This window comes from Chlamydotis macqueenii, chromosome 13, assembly GCF_036417535.1.
Source record: "Chlamydotis macqueenii isolate bChlMac1 chromosome 13, bChlMac1.mat, whole genome shotgun sequence".
Lineage (NCBI taxonomy): Eukaryota > Metazoa > Chordata > Aves > Otidiformes > Otididae > Chlamydotis > Chlamydotis macqueenii.
In genome coordinates this window covers 1,936,436-1,953,047 of record NC_141568.1, presented here as the reverse complement: position 1 = coordinate 1,953,047, position 16,612 = coordinate 1,936,436, and the positions used below count along the sequence as shown (strand labels likewise).

General features: G+C 56.5%; 1 protein-coding gene across 1 annotated transcript; it reads left to right on the top strand.

The window, feature by feature from the left end:
* Window positions 1-1,440: 1,440 nt before the first annotated feature.
* ZNF469 (zinc finger protein 469) lies at window positions 1,441-14,217 on the top strand. Its single transcript, XM_086758249.1, has one exon. The coding sequence runs from the start codon at window positions 1,441-1,443 to the stop codon at window positions 14,215-14,217; it is 12,777 nt and encodes a 4,258-aa protein (XP_086614375.1).
* The last annotated feature ends 2,395 nt before the right edge of the window (window positions 14,218-16,612 follow it).

Genomic DNA, 16,612 nt, shown 5'->3' with positions numbered 1-16,612 from the left:
GAGGGGACCCCGGGGAGACCCCTCCCCAAAATGCCTTCCCCTCTTTGTGGAAGGAGCAGTGAGGACGCGGCAGTGCCTCTGCTATCTCTCCATCTATACCATAATATTAACGCACTCGCGCTGCGGCAGCGTTGCGGAAGCGGCAGCTGTGAACCGAGAGACGATCCGCGCGCTGCGCACCCCGAACGGGTGCGGGCCCTGCCTCTTTTCTGGCAGAAAGTCTCGTTTTTGGCTCAGGTGGCTGCTGGGCAGGGATGGCGAGGCTGTGCGGCGCGGGGGACCCCGGACGGGGCTGGGGAGCTGTAAGGATTGCACCCAGGAGGTGAATGAGCTGAGTTTCACAGTTATTTGCAGCCAGGTCACCCCATCCCCAGCTCCCAGCAGCGTTGCGCCTTTGCGTGCCGCAGCAGACAGTGAAGAGGCATTTCCAGTGAGGGAGGAGAAAGAAACCCTTTCTGTTTCCATTGAATTTTTTAAAAGAGTCTCTTTAAAACTGGGATTTACTCTTCTTTTTAGTACAACCCATGTCTGGGGCTAAAAGCCTGGGGGTAAAGGCTGGGCTTGACTTGTGCTTCGTGCCTAACACCCCGAGATCCCGCATTGTAAAACCAACTGGGGAACTGGGGACTTCGTTTTTACGCTTTCACCGACTTCCCGGTGTCAGAAAAGGCGAGGGCGGTTTGGTTTGCGGGTGGTGGTGAAGCCAAGGCAGAGGCAGCAGAAAGCTGATGTCCGTGCTCCGGGGGGTTCCAGGACGATGGTTTGGTGGAGGGGCAGCCGGGTCGAAGGGGGTGCGCTGGAGAGGGGGGAATGGAGGTGAAGCAAAAGCCTTTGGCTGCACAACCCCACCTCATCGTCCCTCCAGCCCCGGGAGCCGGGACACCAGGACATGGGGACACAGGGACGCAAGAGCCCTTCCCAGGAGGCCTCTCCCAGCCTGGCCCGACAGCCCTTCCCGCTAATCCGTAGGTGGAGCTCTTCTGTCGTCTTTTTCTGCTTATGTTGCTAAGAAGTACCCAGAAATAGCTTCCCCGCAAGAAAAAAATGCCTCCCTCAGCAGCTTTCGCCAAAGGTGAAAAGCTCCGAGCATCCTTCGAAGAGCCAAAGCTGGAGGGCTTCACTCCAGGGTGGGGGGAGTTGCGCTGCCCTTTCCTCCATCCACCCCACCCCAGCCCCAAGAAAAGGGGCCAAACTACCTCCGCTGGCCCCCTCCCCGGCTGACAGCTGCCTTTTCTCTCTTTTCTCCCCTCCAGGTCTGAAACAATGCGGCAGAGCCCCACCGGCCCTCGGGACCCCGCTCCGCGCCGGCCCCGGGGAGCCGCTGCCCCTCTCACCGCCCCGGTGCCCGTCGGCGGAGGACCATGCCCGTGACGGAGGGACGGCAGCTCGCAGCGGGACGGGAAAACGGGGCTTTCTAGCCTTTCCCCCAACCTGGGTATCATGACTGGAGAGACCCAGCATGTTTACACCATCGGCGACGCTGAGGCCGGCCCCAAAGACCCCGACAAGGACTTTGCCTTGGAAGGCTGCGGGGAGAAGGATGGGAGGGTGCTCAGCGGGGAGGGCGCGTCCCCCTTCCCCGGCGCCAAGGACAAGGAGCCCCACAGCCAGCGGGAAGCCGTGATCCGGCCGCAGCAAGCGGGAAAGATCGATTTCAAATCCCTCCACTGCAAACCTAAGTTCGGCAACGACGGCGCCTGGGGAGAGGTCAAGGGCAGCCCCCAGTCCCCCCCGGGGAAGGGGCGAGCCCGCGAGCGCAGCCGGCGCTCGGGGAAAGGCGAGCGGGGCCACCATCAGCTTTACCGGCTCAGCATCGCCGGCACCCGGCCAAACCCCACCATCGGCATCGCCTACCCCCAACAGAAGGTGACCCCCCCGAAGAAGCCGGAGGCAAATCGCGGCCCCGTGGCCGGCAGCTACCGCTTCCACGTGCCCAGCGTCCCCCAGCGCGAGGCCGAGCTCCGGCAAGAAGACCTCGGCTTCGGTCGCTGCTTCCCCGATGCCGCCGCCGGCCGTACCTCCGCCAACTATACCTCACAGCCCGCTCCCCACCGCGGCCCCAAAGGGCAGCCCCCCGCCGCCGGCGTCCCCCTGAAGAGCCCCGGCACCAATGGGCAGCTACATTATTTAGAGTTTCAGGCGAACGGGGCCGACTCCTGGCCTTCCCCGGAGAAGGGTTTTGCCGGTGCTAGCTACGGGATCTCGGTGCAGAAGCCCAGCTCTTTCCCCGAGGGCGGCAAAGCCGGTGCCCACGGTTTGGGGGCTTTGCCGTGCCCGTACCCCTTCCAGCTGCTGCACGACTCGGGGAAGGAGCCGTACGGCAGCGAGGCGGGGAGCCAGGAGTACCTGGACATGGGGCTTGCCGCCGGCCAGCTGGCTCACGGCGCCTTCACCTTCCACTCGTCCTCCAGAGAGTGGCAAGAGGAGGTGCTGAGCGGTGACGCCTACGAGAGCGTGTCCCCCGAGGGCAGGCTGTACGCCTTGCCCGCCCCGCCGCCGTTCCTGCACCCGCCACCGCCGCCCACCCCGCGCCACGGCCCGCTGCCGTGCTGCAAGGGCAGGAGCGAGCGTCCCGCCGACTCCAATGGTGCTCTCTCGTCGTCTGGTGCTATTGACCAAAACCCAAGCACTTTCCAAGAAAACCAAGCTGTTTTTCCGTCTAGTTTACACTCGCCTAGTATGCCAAAGCCGGTCGGTAAGAGGCAAGCCTCAGCGAAAGACGGTGTCCCCAGCCCGCGGCTGCTGGTCCAGAGCAGCCCCCTGAGAAGGAACGTGCCACCCAACCCTCTCTCCCAAGTGCACTTTCAGAGCAAAGCCTATTGCAGTTCCCCCGCGGGCAGCGCCGGCGCAGGAGCCGTGCCTTTCGAGACGAGCGTTCCCACTCCGGCACCCACCCACCCCAGGCTTGTGCAAGCTTGGGAAGGTGCCACTAAGGCGTTTTCTCCCATGGACCAGAATTCAGCACCTTATTCAAACCCTGTTGGAAACCAGTTCTCATTCGAGTGCCAGCCTGGCCCCGAGCAGAGGCAGCACAGGCAGAAAAATGCCAGGATGCCTTGGCAGCAAATCCACCTCGCTTCTGCAATGCCCGCTCAAAACAGGCTCGAGCTGTCGAGACAGATCACCAGCCAGAAGCTCCCCTTCCCCCTGGGCACGTCGGAGTGGCAGGGGAGCGGGAAAGCCCAGAAGGGGCCCCCCGTAAGTAATTCTCCAGGGTATCACAGCAAAAAACTCGTGTCGGGAGAGAGCCTCGGGGTCCAGAGGGGAGACCCCAACTTGACGGGCGCTTTTTCTTTTGAGAGTGGGAAGGAACCGGGGTCTCCTGCCTGCGATTCGAGAAGCAAAGCCCTCTTCTACAGCATGGGTCAAGCAGGTCCTCCTCCTCCTCCTTCCTCCAGGAGCTCATCGGGCTCAGCGCTGGTCCTGCCGCCGTCAGCCTTGGTGGCTGCCTCCCCTTGCGAGTCCCCGCTGCCGTCCCCTGTCCCCAACCCCACCTGCGGCAGCACCTGCTCGTCGCTCTCCCCCATGTCCAGCAGCCCGCTCAACCCCGCCTTCGAAGACAGCCAGATGTCCGGAGCGCTCACCCCCTCTCCCTTCTTCCAGCACGCCTGCCATCCCAAGGACGGCAACAAAGCCTTTCACCCCTCCGACGTCCTGAGCTCGGGCTCGCTTCACTACCACCCCCCGGACTCCGTCAAGTCTTTCCACTTCCCTCCCGATGCCCTGAAAGACGACGGCCTCCTGAAATGCGCCCCGGCCAGCCCCTTCCACAAACCCAGCGTGGAGGTGGCCAAAGGATGCTCGGATGGGCTGGACGGGGAGCAGCCTCCGCCGCCGTACTCCTCCCATCACTTGCTGGCCAGCTCACTGAGCAGCGCGAGCCTGGACCAGCTGGACGTGCTGCTGACCTGCAAGCAGTGCGACCAGAACTACAGCAACCTCTCCTCCTTCCTGCAGCACCGCCAGTTCTGCGCCTCCCATCCCGCTCCTCAGGGAGAGGGCAAGGATGCTCCCCGGGCAGCCGAGGGGCGGAAAGCGCTCCCCCTGGAGCCCCCCAAGCCCCAAAGCCTGGGGCTCTCTCCAGACCCCCAGGCGCACCTGTTGGCATTAAACAAGAGCGATGACTTCTTGCTGGATGGGGAAAGCAAAAGCGAGGGCAAGGAAGACGCTCTGAAGGGCGGCCTCTTCAACGGCCTGGCCGCCAGCTCCCTGCCGCTCACCGCCTCGGACCTGGACATCGACGATGCCAAGCTGGACAGCCTGATCACCGAAGCCCTCAACGGCATGGGCTACCAGTCAGATAACCCGGAGATCGACAGTAGCTTCATAGACGTGTTTGCCGATGAGGAGCTGACGGGCGTGAAGGTGGCCGGTGGTGGGATGTCCCACAAGGCGAAGGAAGCCCTGGCCTCGGAGAACAAATTGAAGCAGGCAGCAGCGGAGGAGAAGGCAGCAGGTCAACACAAGGCCAGCTGTTTTTACGATGACGACCACCCAAGTGGGGAGCAGCCAAAGAGAGGGGCAGGAAAGCAGCACCTTCACAAGGGGAGGACAGCACGGAGGTTGGCAGCCCAGGAGCTGGATCCCAAGGCAGCAGGAGCAGAGAGGACAGCCAGGATGCGGGCAGGCAGGAAGAACAGCGTCCCACCGACCACCACCTCCTCCAAGTCCACCTCCAGCCAAAAGCATCCCAGGAAGCTCAGCCAGGAGCCTCTGATAAAGAGTGAGGTGGGGCCGGGCGTTGCCACCAAAAGCTCCAAGCCACCCCGGTTCTCCATGAAGGACATGAAGAAGCGGAAGCCCCGGAGCGGGACATGGAGCAAGGAGCTCATTCACAAGATTGTGCAGCAGAAGAACAAGCTCCACAAACTGCAGGTGAAGAGCAGCAAGCAGGCACAGTTCCCCCAGGTCACCGAGAAGCCAGTGCCAGCTGCCAAGGAGGGCAGGTTTCGGGAGTACGACTACGTATCCGACTCAGATGATGATGGAGCAGAGTGCAGCAAGCTCCGGGGGAGGAAGAAGCGTGGCACGGGATACATTGGGAGGACCAAGTACAGCTTTAGCAAGAAACGCCCCAGAAGAAACGAGAGAGCCAAAGAGAAAGACCCAGCCTGGAGCTACAGCCAGAAAAGGGACGGTCGGAAAAGGGAGGCACGGGAGCACAGGGGCGTCCCGAGCCAGGAGGATGGCGAGAAGGAGGATTGTGCCGCCAGAGTTCAAAGACAGAGCAGCCAGTCATCTACCAGCAGCAACCACGGCGGTAGCGTGCCCGGCGAGACGGGCACCAGCCCACCCCACGCTGACGGGGCCGGCTTGGGCAGCGAGAGGGGAGGCACACAGAGGAGGAGGCGCTTGGGCAGCCCGGCACGCGTGCCCGGGACTCCGCTCAGCCTTCCCGAGGACAGCAGCCCGAAGAAGAGCCAGAAGAGCAGAGAGGACCTTCCCAAGGGGAGCAGGCGGTTTGGCTCAGCCAAGCCTGTGCCAGCAGGCTCCAGGACAAGTCCGAGTACTGACCCAGATGTTGCTGCCACCGACTGCGCGAAGGAGGAGCCGTTACCGCAGCCCCAGGAAAGACAGCCGCCCAGCACCGCCGCCTCAGGCAGTAGCCCCAGCCCGCTCTCCTGTAAGGAGGGGGCAGAAGAGCCCCAGGGAGGAGCAAAGCGCATGGCTGAGGCAGGAGAACCCACCCTGGAGACTCAGGACTCACCTGAACTGACCATGGTCAACCAGAGGCACCGGTTCACCCCTTTTGCAGGCGAGGCGCTGAAGTACCGTGCGGAAGAGCTCACTGCGCCATCCCACGGCGGTGACGAGGCCAGTCCTGGCAACGTGAGTGCCTCCTACTCGGAATCAGGCATCAAATACGCGAAGGCACACGGGCTCTGTGACGATCGGAAGGACTATCCCATGCCGGTGGCCCCATACGGGGAGGATGCGGTGGGGATGATGCTCACTGCCAAGGCGCCCGATCCATACGTCAGCAGCAACAACGCATTTTTTGATCCCAAAGGCCTTCCCAGTCACTACGATGACAACCTCTTCTCAAAGCCCCCAGCCTTGGGCTCCTCGCACGTGGATGACATGTACTTATGCCGGGATGACATCAACACCAGCTCCTTCGAGCAGAAGCACGCCAGCATCTCCCCTTACACCGGAGAAACGCCTCAGGGCAAGGTCTCCTCTCCTCTCAGCTTTGATTCCTCTTCGATATTTGGAGAGCTTCCCGTCACCGAGTTTGATCCACCACTGTACGAGAGCGTTTCTGCCAGCAAGGACGGTTACGTGACAACGTTCACCTGCCCTGGCAATCCCCCCAGCAAGCCGCTGCCGTTCGAGCAACCATATCCACCATTCATGCCGGAGAAAGACTGGTCCCTCATGGAGGAGGTGGCTCCGATGCTGCCAGAAGACATGACTCAGTTCCACGGCCTTTCAGTGGAGAAGCCACTAGCCAAGAAATTCCCAGAGGAAGGACCTGTTCCCACCAGCCAACTCTCCCTGCCGCTGCCGGACAGGATAACAGATTATAACGTGACTTTTATGAGCAACATATCAGATGATGAGCTGGAGATCAAGCGATTAGTCACAGAGCTGGAAAGTCAACTGCAAACCAGCAAGCTGGATAGCGAGGCAGCCGTCGCCCTTCAGAAACCCGAGCAACACGTCGCTGCCCAACTGCAAGGACGGGCGGCCGAGCAGTTCCCACCGCTGCCAGTGGAGCAAGAGACGGGCCGTGAGAAGAGACTGTTTTTGGAAGACGAGCTGGGGAGTTCAAGCCTCTGTGTCGGGGAGAGGCTGGGGGGTGAGAAGCCGGCTGCCACGAGTTCCCATGGGGAATACGAGGGACGCAGGGAAGCCTGGCCCTGCCTGGTGGAGATGGGCTCGCTGGGGGCAGGGATGTGCACGCCAGCCCCGCTCGCCGCAGAACATTTCTGCTCCAAAGACAGCGGCGAGCCGCTCCAGGGAGCTGCAGCTGCTCGGGACAGCGACCCTGGAAAGGTGGAAAATGGGTCTTCCTCCAAAAGTCCACCTGGCTTACGTACGCCAGATCAAACAGAGGCACCCGTCTACACAGACCCCGTGACAAAGAGCCCCCCTGTTGTCACCGTGTTCCCCAAGACCCTGCAGGCAGCTGAAGCGACCAAAGATCCCCTGCCATCCCTGCCAGGTCAGCGCGGTGCTGAGAGCTTCCCTGTGCCAGGGAAAGCAGATGAAAGCCTCGCTGATGCTGCAGAGCTGGAGAAGTTTGAGGCAAATCTTCCCAACTGTAAACCCAAACTTGGCTTTGAGCAAGGTCCCACCGCAGCCTTAGATCTCGCCTTTTCGCCTCACATCAAAGAGGTCCCAGATACAGAAAAAAGACCCTTACACAAGCCCAACTCACCCAAAATGGCAAAAAGTGCCATGGACTTCAAAGGGGATGGTGGTGGGTCCGCACTGATGGAAGAAACGGAGGAGAGGAAGAGCCCCACCACCTACCCAGCCCTTGGACCCAGCGACAAAACCAGCAAGCAAAAAGTGCTGCTGTTTGATGTGCTGAGCCTGCCCAAGGAGAGCGACTGCAGCTCCCAGAAGGTGTTGGCATCCCAGGAGACGGCTGCCAACCCCCTGCAGCAGCTCCAGCTCTTCGTTGCCCGAACGGTGAAGAGCAACGAAGAGGAACTGTTGATGCCATGCTTCCCCATGCTGCTTGGTCCCAGCCACCCTTCTGCCACTGCCCGTGTCCAGCTGGAGCAAAAAGAGGAGAGCAGCGGTGGTTTGGAAGGGGAAAATCCAACATACTGCCACTCCCAAGGGGAGGGGAACATCCCCATTGGAGGCAACGTGGAAAATATTGCTACCCCAGTGACAGAGGCTGTGCTTTTCTCCGGTGCATGCGAGGAGCTGGAGTCGTTCGGTGCAGCGGGCTCTTACTGTGCAAAACAATCTACGTTGGCGAAGCCGGAGCTGCAAAATAATGTAACGGAGCTGCAGCCCTTAGCAAATGAACACGCGGAGCCAAATGACATTAATATCTGTGCAGATGGTGCTTCCCGAGAGCAGAATGACCTCTCGCCACTCAAAACCACAGCGGTGACCCCACTGCCAGGGCAAGGAAAGAAAGCTGATCACCTCGTGGAAGAGCAGGAGCAAGATAAAGACAAAGCGACCTTGGCATTTAAAAAACACGAGCAATCCCGTTTAAGCCGTACTTTGCTCGAGAAGGAAACGCTGGGCAGTGCAGCAGCAGAGAGGCTGGAAAGGAATCAGGTGGGGCAGGGGGCTCAGCCCCTGGGCAGTGCTCCCGCGAGTCCCACCAGCCCCCCTGGTCCCTCCGAGGAGGACCTCCACCGGGATCACCACTTGGAGCCGGAGACAAAAGCCGGCGCAGTCAGTGCAAAGGTTCCCAGAGAAGGAAATGTCAAGAAGTCACCCCTCAATGGTTGTCACTACACAGGCAAACCTCCGGCCAGCATGCCTTTACAGACCGATTTTTCTGACACCAAATGCTTGCAAAGTGGTGGGGCTGAGGGAGGAGAGGTCCCCGCCTTCAGCGCTCAGCTCTCGGATGAGAAGAAATACCGTATGTCCCTGCTTAACCCTTCGAGTTCTTTTGTCATGAAGAAGTGTCCTCCCGAGGCCAACAGCCATCGTGACCATCACCCCACCGTGAGCCCAGTAGAGCAAGGGACATGGAAAAGGGCTCCCACCTTTCCTCCTTCGTTGCATCACTGTGGGACCACACCAATGAAGGTGGTCGGGGATGGTCATCATCACCTGCCCGATGGCGTTTTGGGTGACTATGGACCATCTGAAAGAGAAGGGACGTGCGCTCTGCTGTGTGGTGATGGCCTGGTGGACTCTGCCTTGGAGATGGATGGTCCCCAGAAACCGCGCGGGAAGGACTGCTCTCTTCCCTGCTCGCCACCTTTCAGCCAAAAGGCTGTTGGGAAAGAGGTACCCGAAAGCACTGGTGCTGTGCTGCCAGCCTCTCATTTTAAAGAAAACTGGGCATGCGCCACCACAGATATGGTTGCTAACTCCATTCCTCTGGAAAGCCAAGATTACCCAACACAGCCCACGACGGATCTTCTGCCGAGCAGAGAGAGACAGGTAAACCTGAATCAAGAGAACAAGCTTGAAAGCTGCTCTGATGGCGGAAATGAGCATCAAAGTGAACCAGAGGCTTTGTCCAATGGTTTTGTTGTCCAGCAGGTGCCAGCCGCTGTCAGTAGTGGTCTTACAAGGATGGGAGATCTTGGTTCTGCTGAATTAAATGGCCACGAGTTTTCAGAAGCAGCAGAGGTGAGACTGGATCTTTCCAAAACCACAGAGAGCAGAGGAAAGCCTTTAAAAGGGGAGAAGCCCAAAAGCCATGGGGCTGGAAAAGCTGGGAGTTGTCTGTTAAGCAATATGGGCCAAGGAGAGGGCAACGCAAGTAACAGTACTCCAAACCGTTCCCAAAATGAACTTCACAAAGACAAGAAGCCAACCGGGCTTCCGGTGACCTGTGACATTTGTTCAGCTTCTTTCCGGTCCAAGCCTGGCCTGACCAGGCACAAAGCTGTCAAGCACCAGGTGAAGAACGGTGGCGTACCACAGCCCAGCAAGACTCCCAGGTCCACTTTGATTCTTGCAGACAAAACATCAAAAGCAGTCCAAAAGGTGCCCAGGAGGAGCCTGAAGACTTCAGCCAAAGAGAAAACCTGCAGCTTAGAGATGCCGACCACCAACGTTGACCACGTCCCTGAGAAAATATGCCCAGACCTGGAGAAAGAACCCAGCACGCAGATGCAAGAAGTGGTCAGCAGAGTGCTCAGCGACCTCAGCGTGATCTCCTTCGAGATGTCCCAGGAGCTGCACCGCACATGCGTTCTGCAGAGGGAGATGAAGGCAAAGGGACCGTGCTTGGAGACAAGGGCAGCAGGTGAGGCGACGGCTGGGAAGCTGGATCCGGGACGGCAAGCTAAGAAGGGAGAAAAGTGCAGAAGGAGCCAAACCAAAGATCCTGGAGAGGTGAACAGCAATTCTGAAAAGAAGCTAAACAGGAAAGTGAGACGAAGGAAAGCAAAGGTATTTCCCAGCAGAAATGAGTCCAGTGGTCCCTGTGAGCTGGAGAACACAAGTCCTCCTCCTGCTGTCCTCAGCTCCAGTCTGCCCAGGACCATGGAGGGCTTGTGCGAGCCAGGTGGTTGCGTCTCCACAGAGGAACAAAATAGGTGCAACTCATCCCAGAACTCTCACAAAGCTAAACCGTCCCCTTGTGCAGCTGAGCTCGCAGAGGACCTGGGTGACAGGATGGTGTCTTCAAAGGAGTCGGTCAGCAAGGAGTCGGTAACGGGCACAGTCACCTGTCCCAGTGAGACAGAAGATCCAAATGGAGTGGAAGACACGCGGGCTTGCAAAAAATGGGTTAGCGGGTTTGTGAAGCAAGTGGAGAAGGGATTGGGCAAGGTAGGCAAAGAGCGGCATCGTGGTCCTGATGGCGCAGAGGAGATGGACGCTGAGACAGGAGACAGTCCTGCAGCAGGCAGTGGCACTGGGAACCAGAGCGATGCTCTGCAAGGTCCCACGGCTCCTGCTGAAGAGAGTCTGCCGCTGGAGACACGTGATTCAGAAACCACCCAAAAGGCCCCCCAGGCAGGCGCTCTGCAGACCACGCCGGCGATCAGCCCTCCTCCTGCGGAACCAAAGCGATGGGCGAAGGCAGACGTGCCGCCGGGCAGAGAGCACTGCATTGAGAGCGCAGCCGTCTCGGACCTCCAGAGCTTGTTTGACGATGACTCCACATTCTCCCAGCTCTTCCCCCGGGATGACCATTTTGTCCGGAGAAAGTGCACACGGGTGTACGGGAAGCGCAGCAAGAAACCCAAGCCCATCAGCGAGGTAAACCTCCAGCCAGCGGATGCCGTCGACCTCTTCACGATCCGATTAACTTCTGACCTCAGCGAAACCAGCTCTTTCTGTGTCACCAGGGAGGACCCTTGCGAGTATGAAACCATCTCTGTTGATGATGCTTTAATGCTAAACATGTGTCACAGCAGCAAGGCGAAGAGTGGAGCTGCTGCTCCTGGCAGATCTGAAAGCATTGAGTTGAGGTTGGACTGCGAGAAGACCGACCAAGGGAAGGAGGACATTGACCTGGAGGACAACATGCTGACCTTCTTGTGCCAAAACAGCCAAGTGGACAACATCCCCAGCTTGAACATCTGGGGGAGTCTGGAGAAGGAGGGAGAAAGCCTCTCTGCCGAGGACATGTTTGAGCCTCTGATGGACCTTGAGGATGAGCACTCGCTCAGAGAAGCAAGCTCCGAGCCCCCTGACCTGGCAGAGGAGCCCTACGATGGCAAGGCTAACGAAGATTCAGACTCTGCCGAATTTCATACCATCGATATCGAGATGCTGAACGCAAAGCTGAAAATGAGAGACGTGTGCTTCTTTGGCCCTTGCGAAGATCTTCCTGGCCATGGGGAGGACGATGCTGTGAGTTTCAAGCCAAAGCCGGGCCAGCACAGCAAGCACAGAAGTAAGCTAGAAGATGGGAAGCTGGGGAAAAACCGTGGTGAGATAGCCATCAAGGGCAAAGACAAGCAGTACAAATGCAAAGTCTGCTTCCAGTGGTTCCTGACGTTAGGGGAGCTGGACTTCCACAAGCTCTCCCATAACCCTTCCCCTCCACCTACCTGCTACATGTGCGTCCAGCGCAAATTCAGCTCCCGGGAGCAGCTGAGGGATCATCTGAAGGAGAAGCACGCCAAAAACAAAGCCGGTCTGTGGGCTTGCGGGATGTGCTTGAAGGAGATCTCCGATGTCTGGATGTACAATGAGCATCTCCGGGAGCACGCCACCCAGTTCGCTCGCAAAGGGCAAGCGCAGAAGTCCGTGATGGGCCTGCCAGCCTACTTTGGTGAGGACAACGCCGCCGTCACCCACTTCCTCAACACCATCATGTATCGGAAGCCCAGCAGATCCTCCCGGCATGCCGACCCCAGCAGCAAGCATGTGGTTAGCAGAGAGACCACAAGCCCCAAGGAGCTGCCCCTCGAGCAGGAGGCCAAGGCGATGAAAGACCCCTTGGAAAGCAACGGCAAGGTGAAGCCACCTGCACCCAGCTCCTCTAGAGCATCCGACAGTCCTTCTCCAGAGTATATGGCAAAAAGCGAAGGCACCTCAAAATCTGTCCCCATGCACCCAGACTGCAAGGATCCTTCCAGGGACTGCCATCACTGTGGCAAACAATTTCCCAAGCCCTTCAAGCTCCAGCGGCACTTAGTCGTGCACAGTTTACAGAAGATTTACTTGTGCCACAAGTGTCCAATGTTCTACCAGGAGACCAAAGAGCTTCGAAACCACCTCAGCCAGGAGCACGGGATAGTGGAGGAGCAGGAGATCAAGCACACCACCCTGTATGCCTGCGAGCTCTGCGCAGACGTCATGCACGTTATCAAGAAGTCCTTCATCTGCAGCATGTGCAACTACACCTTCTCCAAGAAGGAGCAGTATGACCGGCACATGGAGAAGCACCTGGCGGGAAGCAACAAGACTTTCAAATTCAGAGGGGTCATGAGGCCTGGCGTTGCCTCCAGGGAGGGCAGGGAGAAGGTGAAAGAGGACGGCTCTCTCCGGGAGGGCGTGCCGCCGAGCAAGAAGAGGAAGGTTGCTCACCACAGCAACTCGCTCCCGCGTGGCTCACCGGTCCATCTTGACTGCGCTAGCGACCTTCAGCTGGTAGAAGCTGCAAGCCCCAGCTTGCAGGCTCCCACTGACTCTTTCTCTACATCACCTGGTGACCCAGGAGCACCCCAACCCTCTGTGAAAACAGAAGACCTGGTGGGTAACTTCTCTGACCTCCTGGCAGAGATGGAGAAATCCCAGTTTGACACCCTGCCTCCACCACCCTGCCTCTCCCCGTCTTTGCCGCAGGCTGCGGTGAGCAGCCCAGAGCTCAGCCATATCGCTGCCCTGTCCATTGAGGAGCTGGAAAAAGGAACGTTTGATGGGAAACCACTTCCTTTCTTGGACTCACCCGAGTTTACCATTGACCTCACTGGGCTGGCTTGTAACCAGACCACAGACCAAAAACTCTCTCCTCCACACCTGACCGAGAAACATGGCTACGCCGATGCCCATAAAAGAAAAAGCCTAGGCAACAAAGATGAGTATATAGCAGGTGTCCTGGAAAACCCCAGTGCAGCCACCAATGCTGTGGATGGGATCCCATTTCTCCAGCTTGCCAAGAAGGTCTCAGAGCTTCCTTCCTCACAGGCAGAGGCTCCACCAGCCAAGGAGACCCACAGGTGGGGCAACCCCAATGCCAGCGATGCCTCTTCTTGGGAAGGTTCATCTAAGGCCACATCTCCAGAAGCTGCCCACCACCATCCCCTGCCCCTGAAGGACAAGACAGCATCGCCCACACTGAACAGGGCTGCCAAAGATTCGGTCCCACAGAAGACTGCAGGTAGCCAGCCCGGCAGCGAGGCTGCTCCTGGCGTGGACAGCCCCAGCAGCAGTGCCGAGGAGGGTCAGCAACCCATCTTGGGGAGGGAGAAAGTCGTGCCTGAGGCTAAGGAGAGCAGCGCTAACGCCAAGGACCAAGGCGGCAACCCAAGCAAATCCACCAGCCACCAGCCCAGAGGCGAGGCGGCCAGCAACGTCATGAGACACAGCCGCGTGGAGCCAAGCAAAGCCGGCGGCAAGCTTCACCCCAAGAGGCGGAAAGAGCACAAGTCCTTGAGCCACCGGAGCAGCTCCGGCTCCCGGGAGAACATGGAGGGAGATGGGAAAAAGAAAAAAGCACGGACACCATGCCCGGGGAGGAGCGAGAGCACCGGCGAGCTGAAACGCACTGGCTGGAGCAACGCCGAAGCCTCTGCCCTCTCCTCTGGGAGGAGGGAGCCGCACTGCAACAAACTGGTACCCAAGCCCAAAACGGGCACCCAGATGAAGAAGATGGTCCTGGACACTTACAACCAGAAGAAGGGGGAGCTCCGTCACGCCAACGGGGACCTGAAACGCAGGAAGGCCATCCTAGGGAAGAGCCTCCACCAAGTGTTGGCCAAGGGGCCGGCTCCGACACCGCGCGGCTCCTTGCACGGCGCGCGCGCCGCCCGGGGTGCCAAGCCGACCGGCTCGGCCAGCTATCGTACGGCCGAGTCCCAGAACAACCTGCTAAGCCAACTCTTTGGGCAAAAATTAACTAGCTTTAAAATTCCTTTGAGAAGAGATACTTCAGAGTAATTTATGGAAGTGACTTACGGTGATCCTCAGCTGCTTTCATGGGGTTTGCAAGGGAAAAATTATCAAAGCATTAAATTCGTTTGTGTAGCATGATTTCTCTGTCTAGCTTAAACGAACTTGCACTGCAGCCTCTGTGAAATAGTTTGCTTTGTGTCTACTAATCTACTTTAATTCACCTGATTTATCATGCAAATGCTAGAACTTTGATGTTGCTGATGATTTTCATGAACTGAAATTGTAATCGCTTTGGGCAGACTGAATCGTCGAGAGCAGTTGCTTTATTGCAGAAGTGCTGAGGTTATAAGGATACTTGCAAATCTCAGACCCTTTTGAGACTGTGTCTGTGTTATCTTTGTACAAAGTACTTGAAGAGATGAACTTCATTCCGTAGACGTCTTATTCATAAGGTGCAGTACACTGTAGAAAGCCAATTTTTTTTTTTTTTGAAGATTTTGCACAAATAATCCCGTACAATTCATTTAATTGGGAGCTGGCCTAAGAGATGATACAATTAAAAAAAAAAAAAATTAAATTAAGAACAGAGTGTCCTATATTTTGACAGCCATCCCTATGAATTTGTTTCTACGTCGTCAAGAGGATAACGAACCGGCGCTGGGGCTGTCGGAGCCCGTCAGAGGATGCTGCCACGCTTTGACCACTGTAGGCGATGTGACCGGAGGAGAGCCGCCACCGCGAGCAAACTGCACCTTGACACTTGTGACAAACTCTGAGTTTTTTAGGGTTTTTTGTTTTTTTTTTTTTTGTATGTGTGTATGTGCGTGTGTGTTTTCCTTTTGTTTGTGGGGGGGGTTTTTTTGCGCAATGAGAAAACTGTGCCAATTTACCGCACCGAACCGGTACTGTCCGAGTGCCCTCAACGGTATCGCTTCTAAACTATCTTACTGTATCGAGTTAGTGGCTCTATAGGTATCCGCTTTACTATGCAGTTACTGGTGCTATTCTTCTTTTGTAATGTGAATACAGACTTCCTTGATTGACAAATAAAAGGGAACCATTAGGAAGTAGCCGTTACCTGGAAAAGAAAAGGAAGCAGGAAAAAAAAAGGAAAAAAAAAAAAAATGATCCAACTTTAGAGAAAAATTAAAAAAAATTTAAAAATCCTATATGCTGGTACTCCATAGCGTCGAAAAGGTTACGTCACGTTAAACGAGCACGTTGTACAACCGAACTTTTGAATCCGGAACAAAATCTCAGGTGCAAACGAGGACATGGAAGATAATGACAAATCCTATTGAAACACTCCCAGGTCAAGGAGGTGAAGTGATGCACTGATGTGATATGAACAGTCCGAGTACTTTGCGTCTGTCCTGCAATTATTATTTTTGTTTTGTTTTAGATTTAAAAGGAAAAAAAAAAAAGAGGCTTTATTCTGTTAATATGTATCTTTACAATTCTTTGTATTGTATAAAAATATTGTAGGTAATTTACCTTGGGTGCAATGTGTTCTGTCAAAAGTTTTTATTTTGATATTTTGTCAGAGAAGCAGAGAGAGAGCAGGAAACGCCGTTTTATGATGTTGTATGTGTGCTTTTAAAGTGCCTCTTTAATATTGTTAAATAAATATGAGATGAAAATATGGGGTGGTACTGTAAAATCATACATGATTAATCTTTTCAAATATATTCCAATATTTTCACAGAAATTCCCTGTCTGCGTGGTATTTGTGTCCCCTCCTCCCGCGCGCGTCTCTAACTAATTTTCTATTTGACAGCTAGATGCTCTGTACGTCCTCACGGTGTCCTTGTCCTCTGCAGGCTGGCCACAGGAGGACGTTGGTGCTGCTGCCATCGCCTTGCGATCATTTGCAAAGCGGTGGAGCTTCTCAGTGGTGAAGGTGCTCGTGCATCTCTTCTTCCTCACCGCATCTTGCCCAAATCCTACTCACAACACAGGTGTCTTGTCCCAGAGCGGGAAAAAAAAAAAGCCCAATGTGATGGTGGTGATGATGGCCCAGTTTGGTCCTCACCAGCTGGTGATGGTGACGGTCTGGTTTGGTCCTCACCAATTGGTGATGGTGATGGCGCAATTTGGTTATCATCAATTCCTGATGGCAATGGCCCAGTTTGGTCAGCATCAATTGGTGATGGTGATGGCCCAGTCTGGTCATCACCAGTTGGCGATGGTGGTGGTCCAGTTTGGTCATCACTAGTTGGTGATGGTGATGGTACAGTTTGGCCATCACCAACTGGTGATGGCAATGAGCTGGTTTGGTCAGCATTCATTGGTGATGGTAATGGTGATATTCTGTTTGGTCATCACCGATTTATGATGATGATGGTGGCAATGGTGATGACAGTGATGATGAAGGTGCCGGCACAGTTTGGTCGTCACCCATTTGTCCTCAAGCTGACCTCTGCCAGCACAAGGCTGAGGT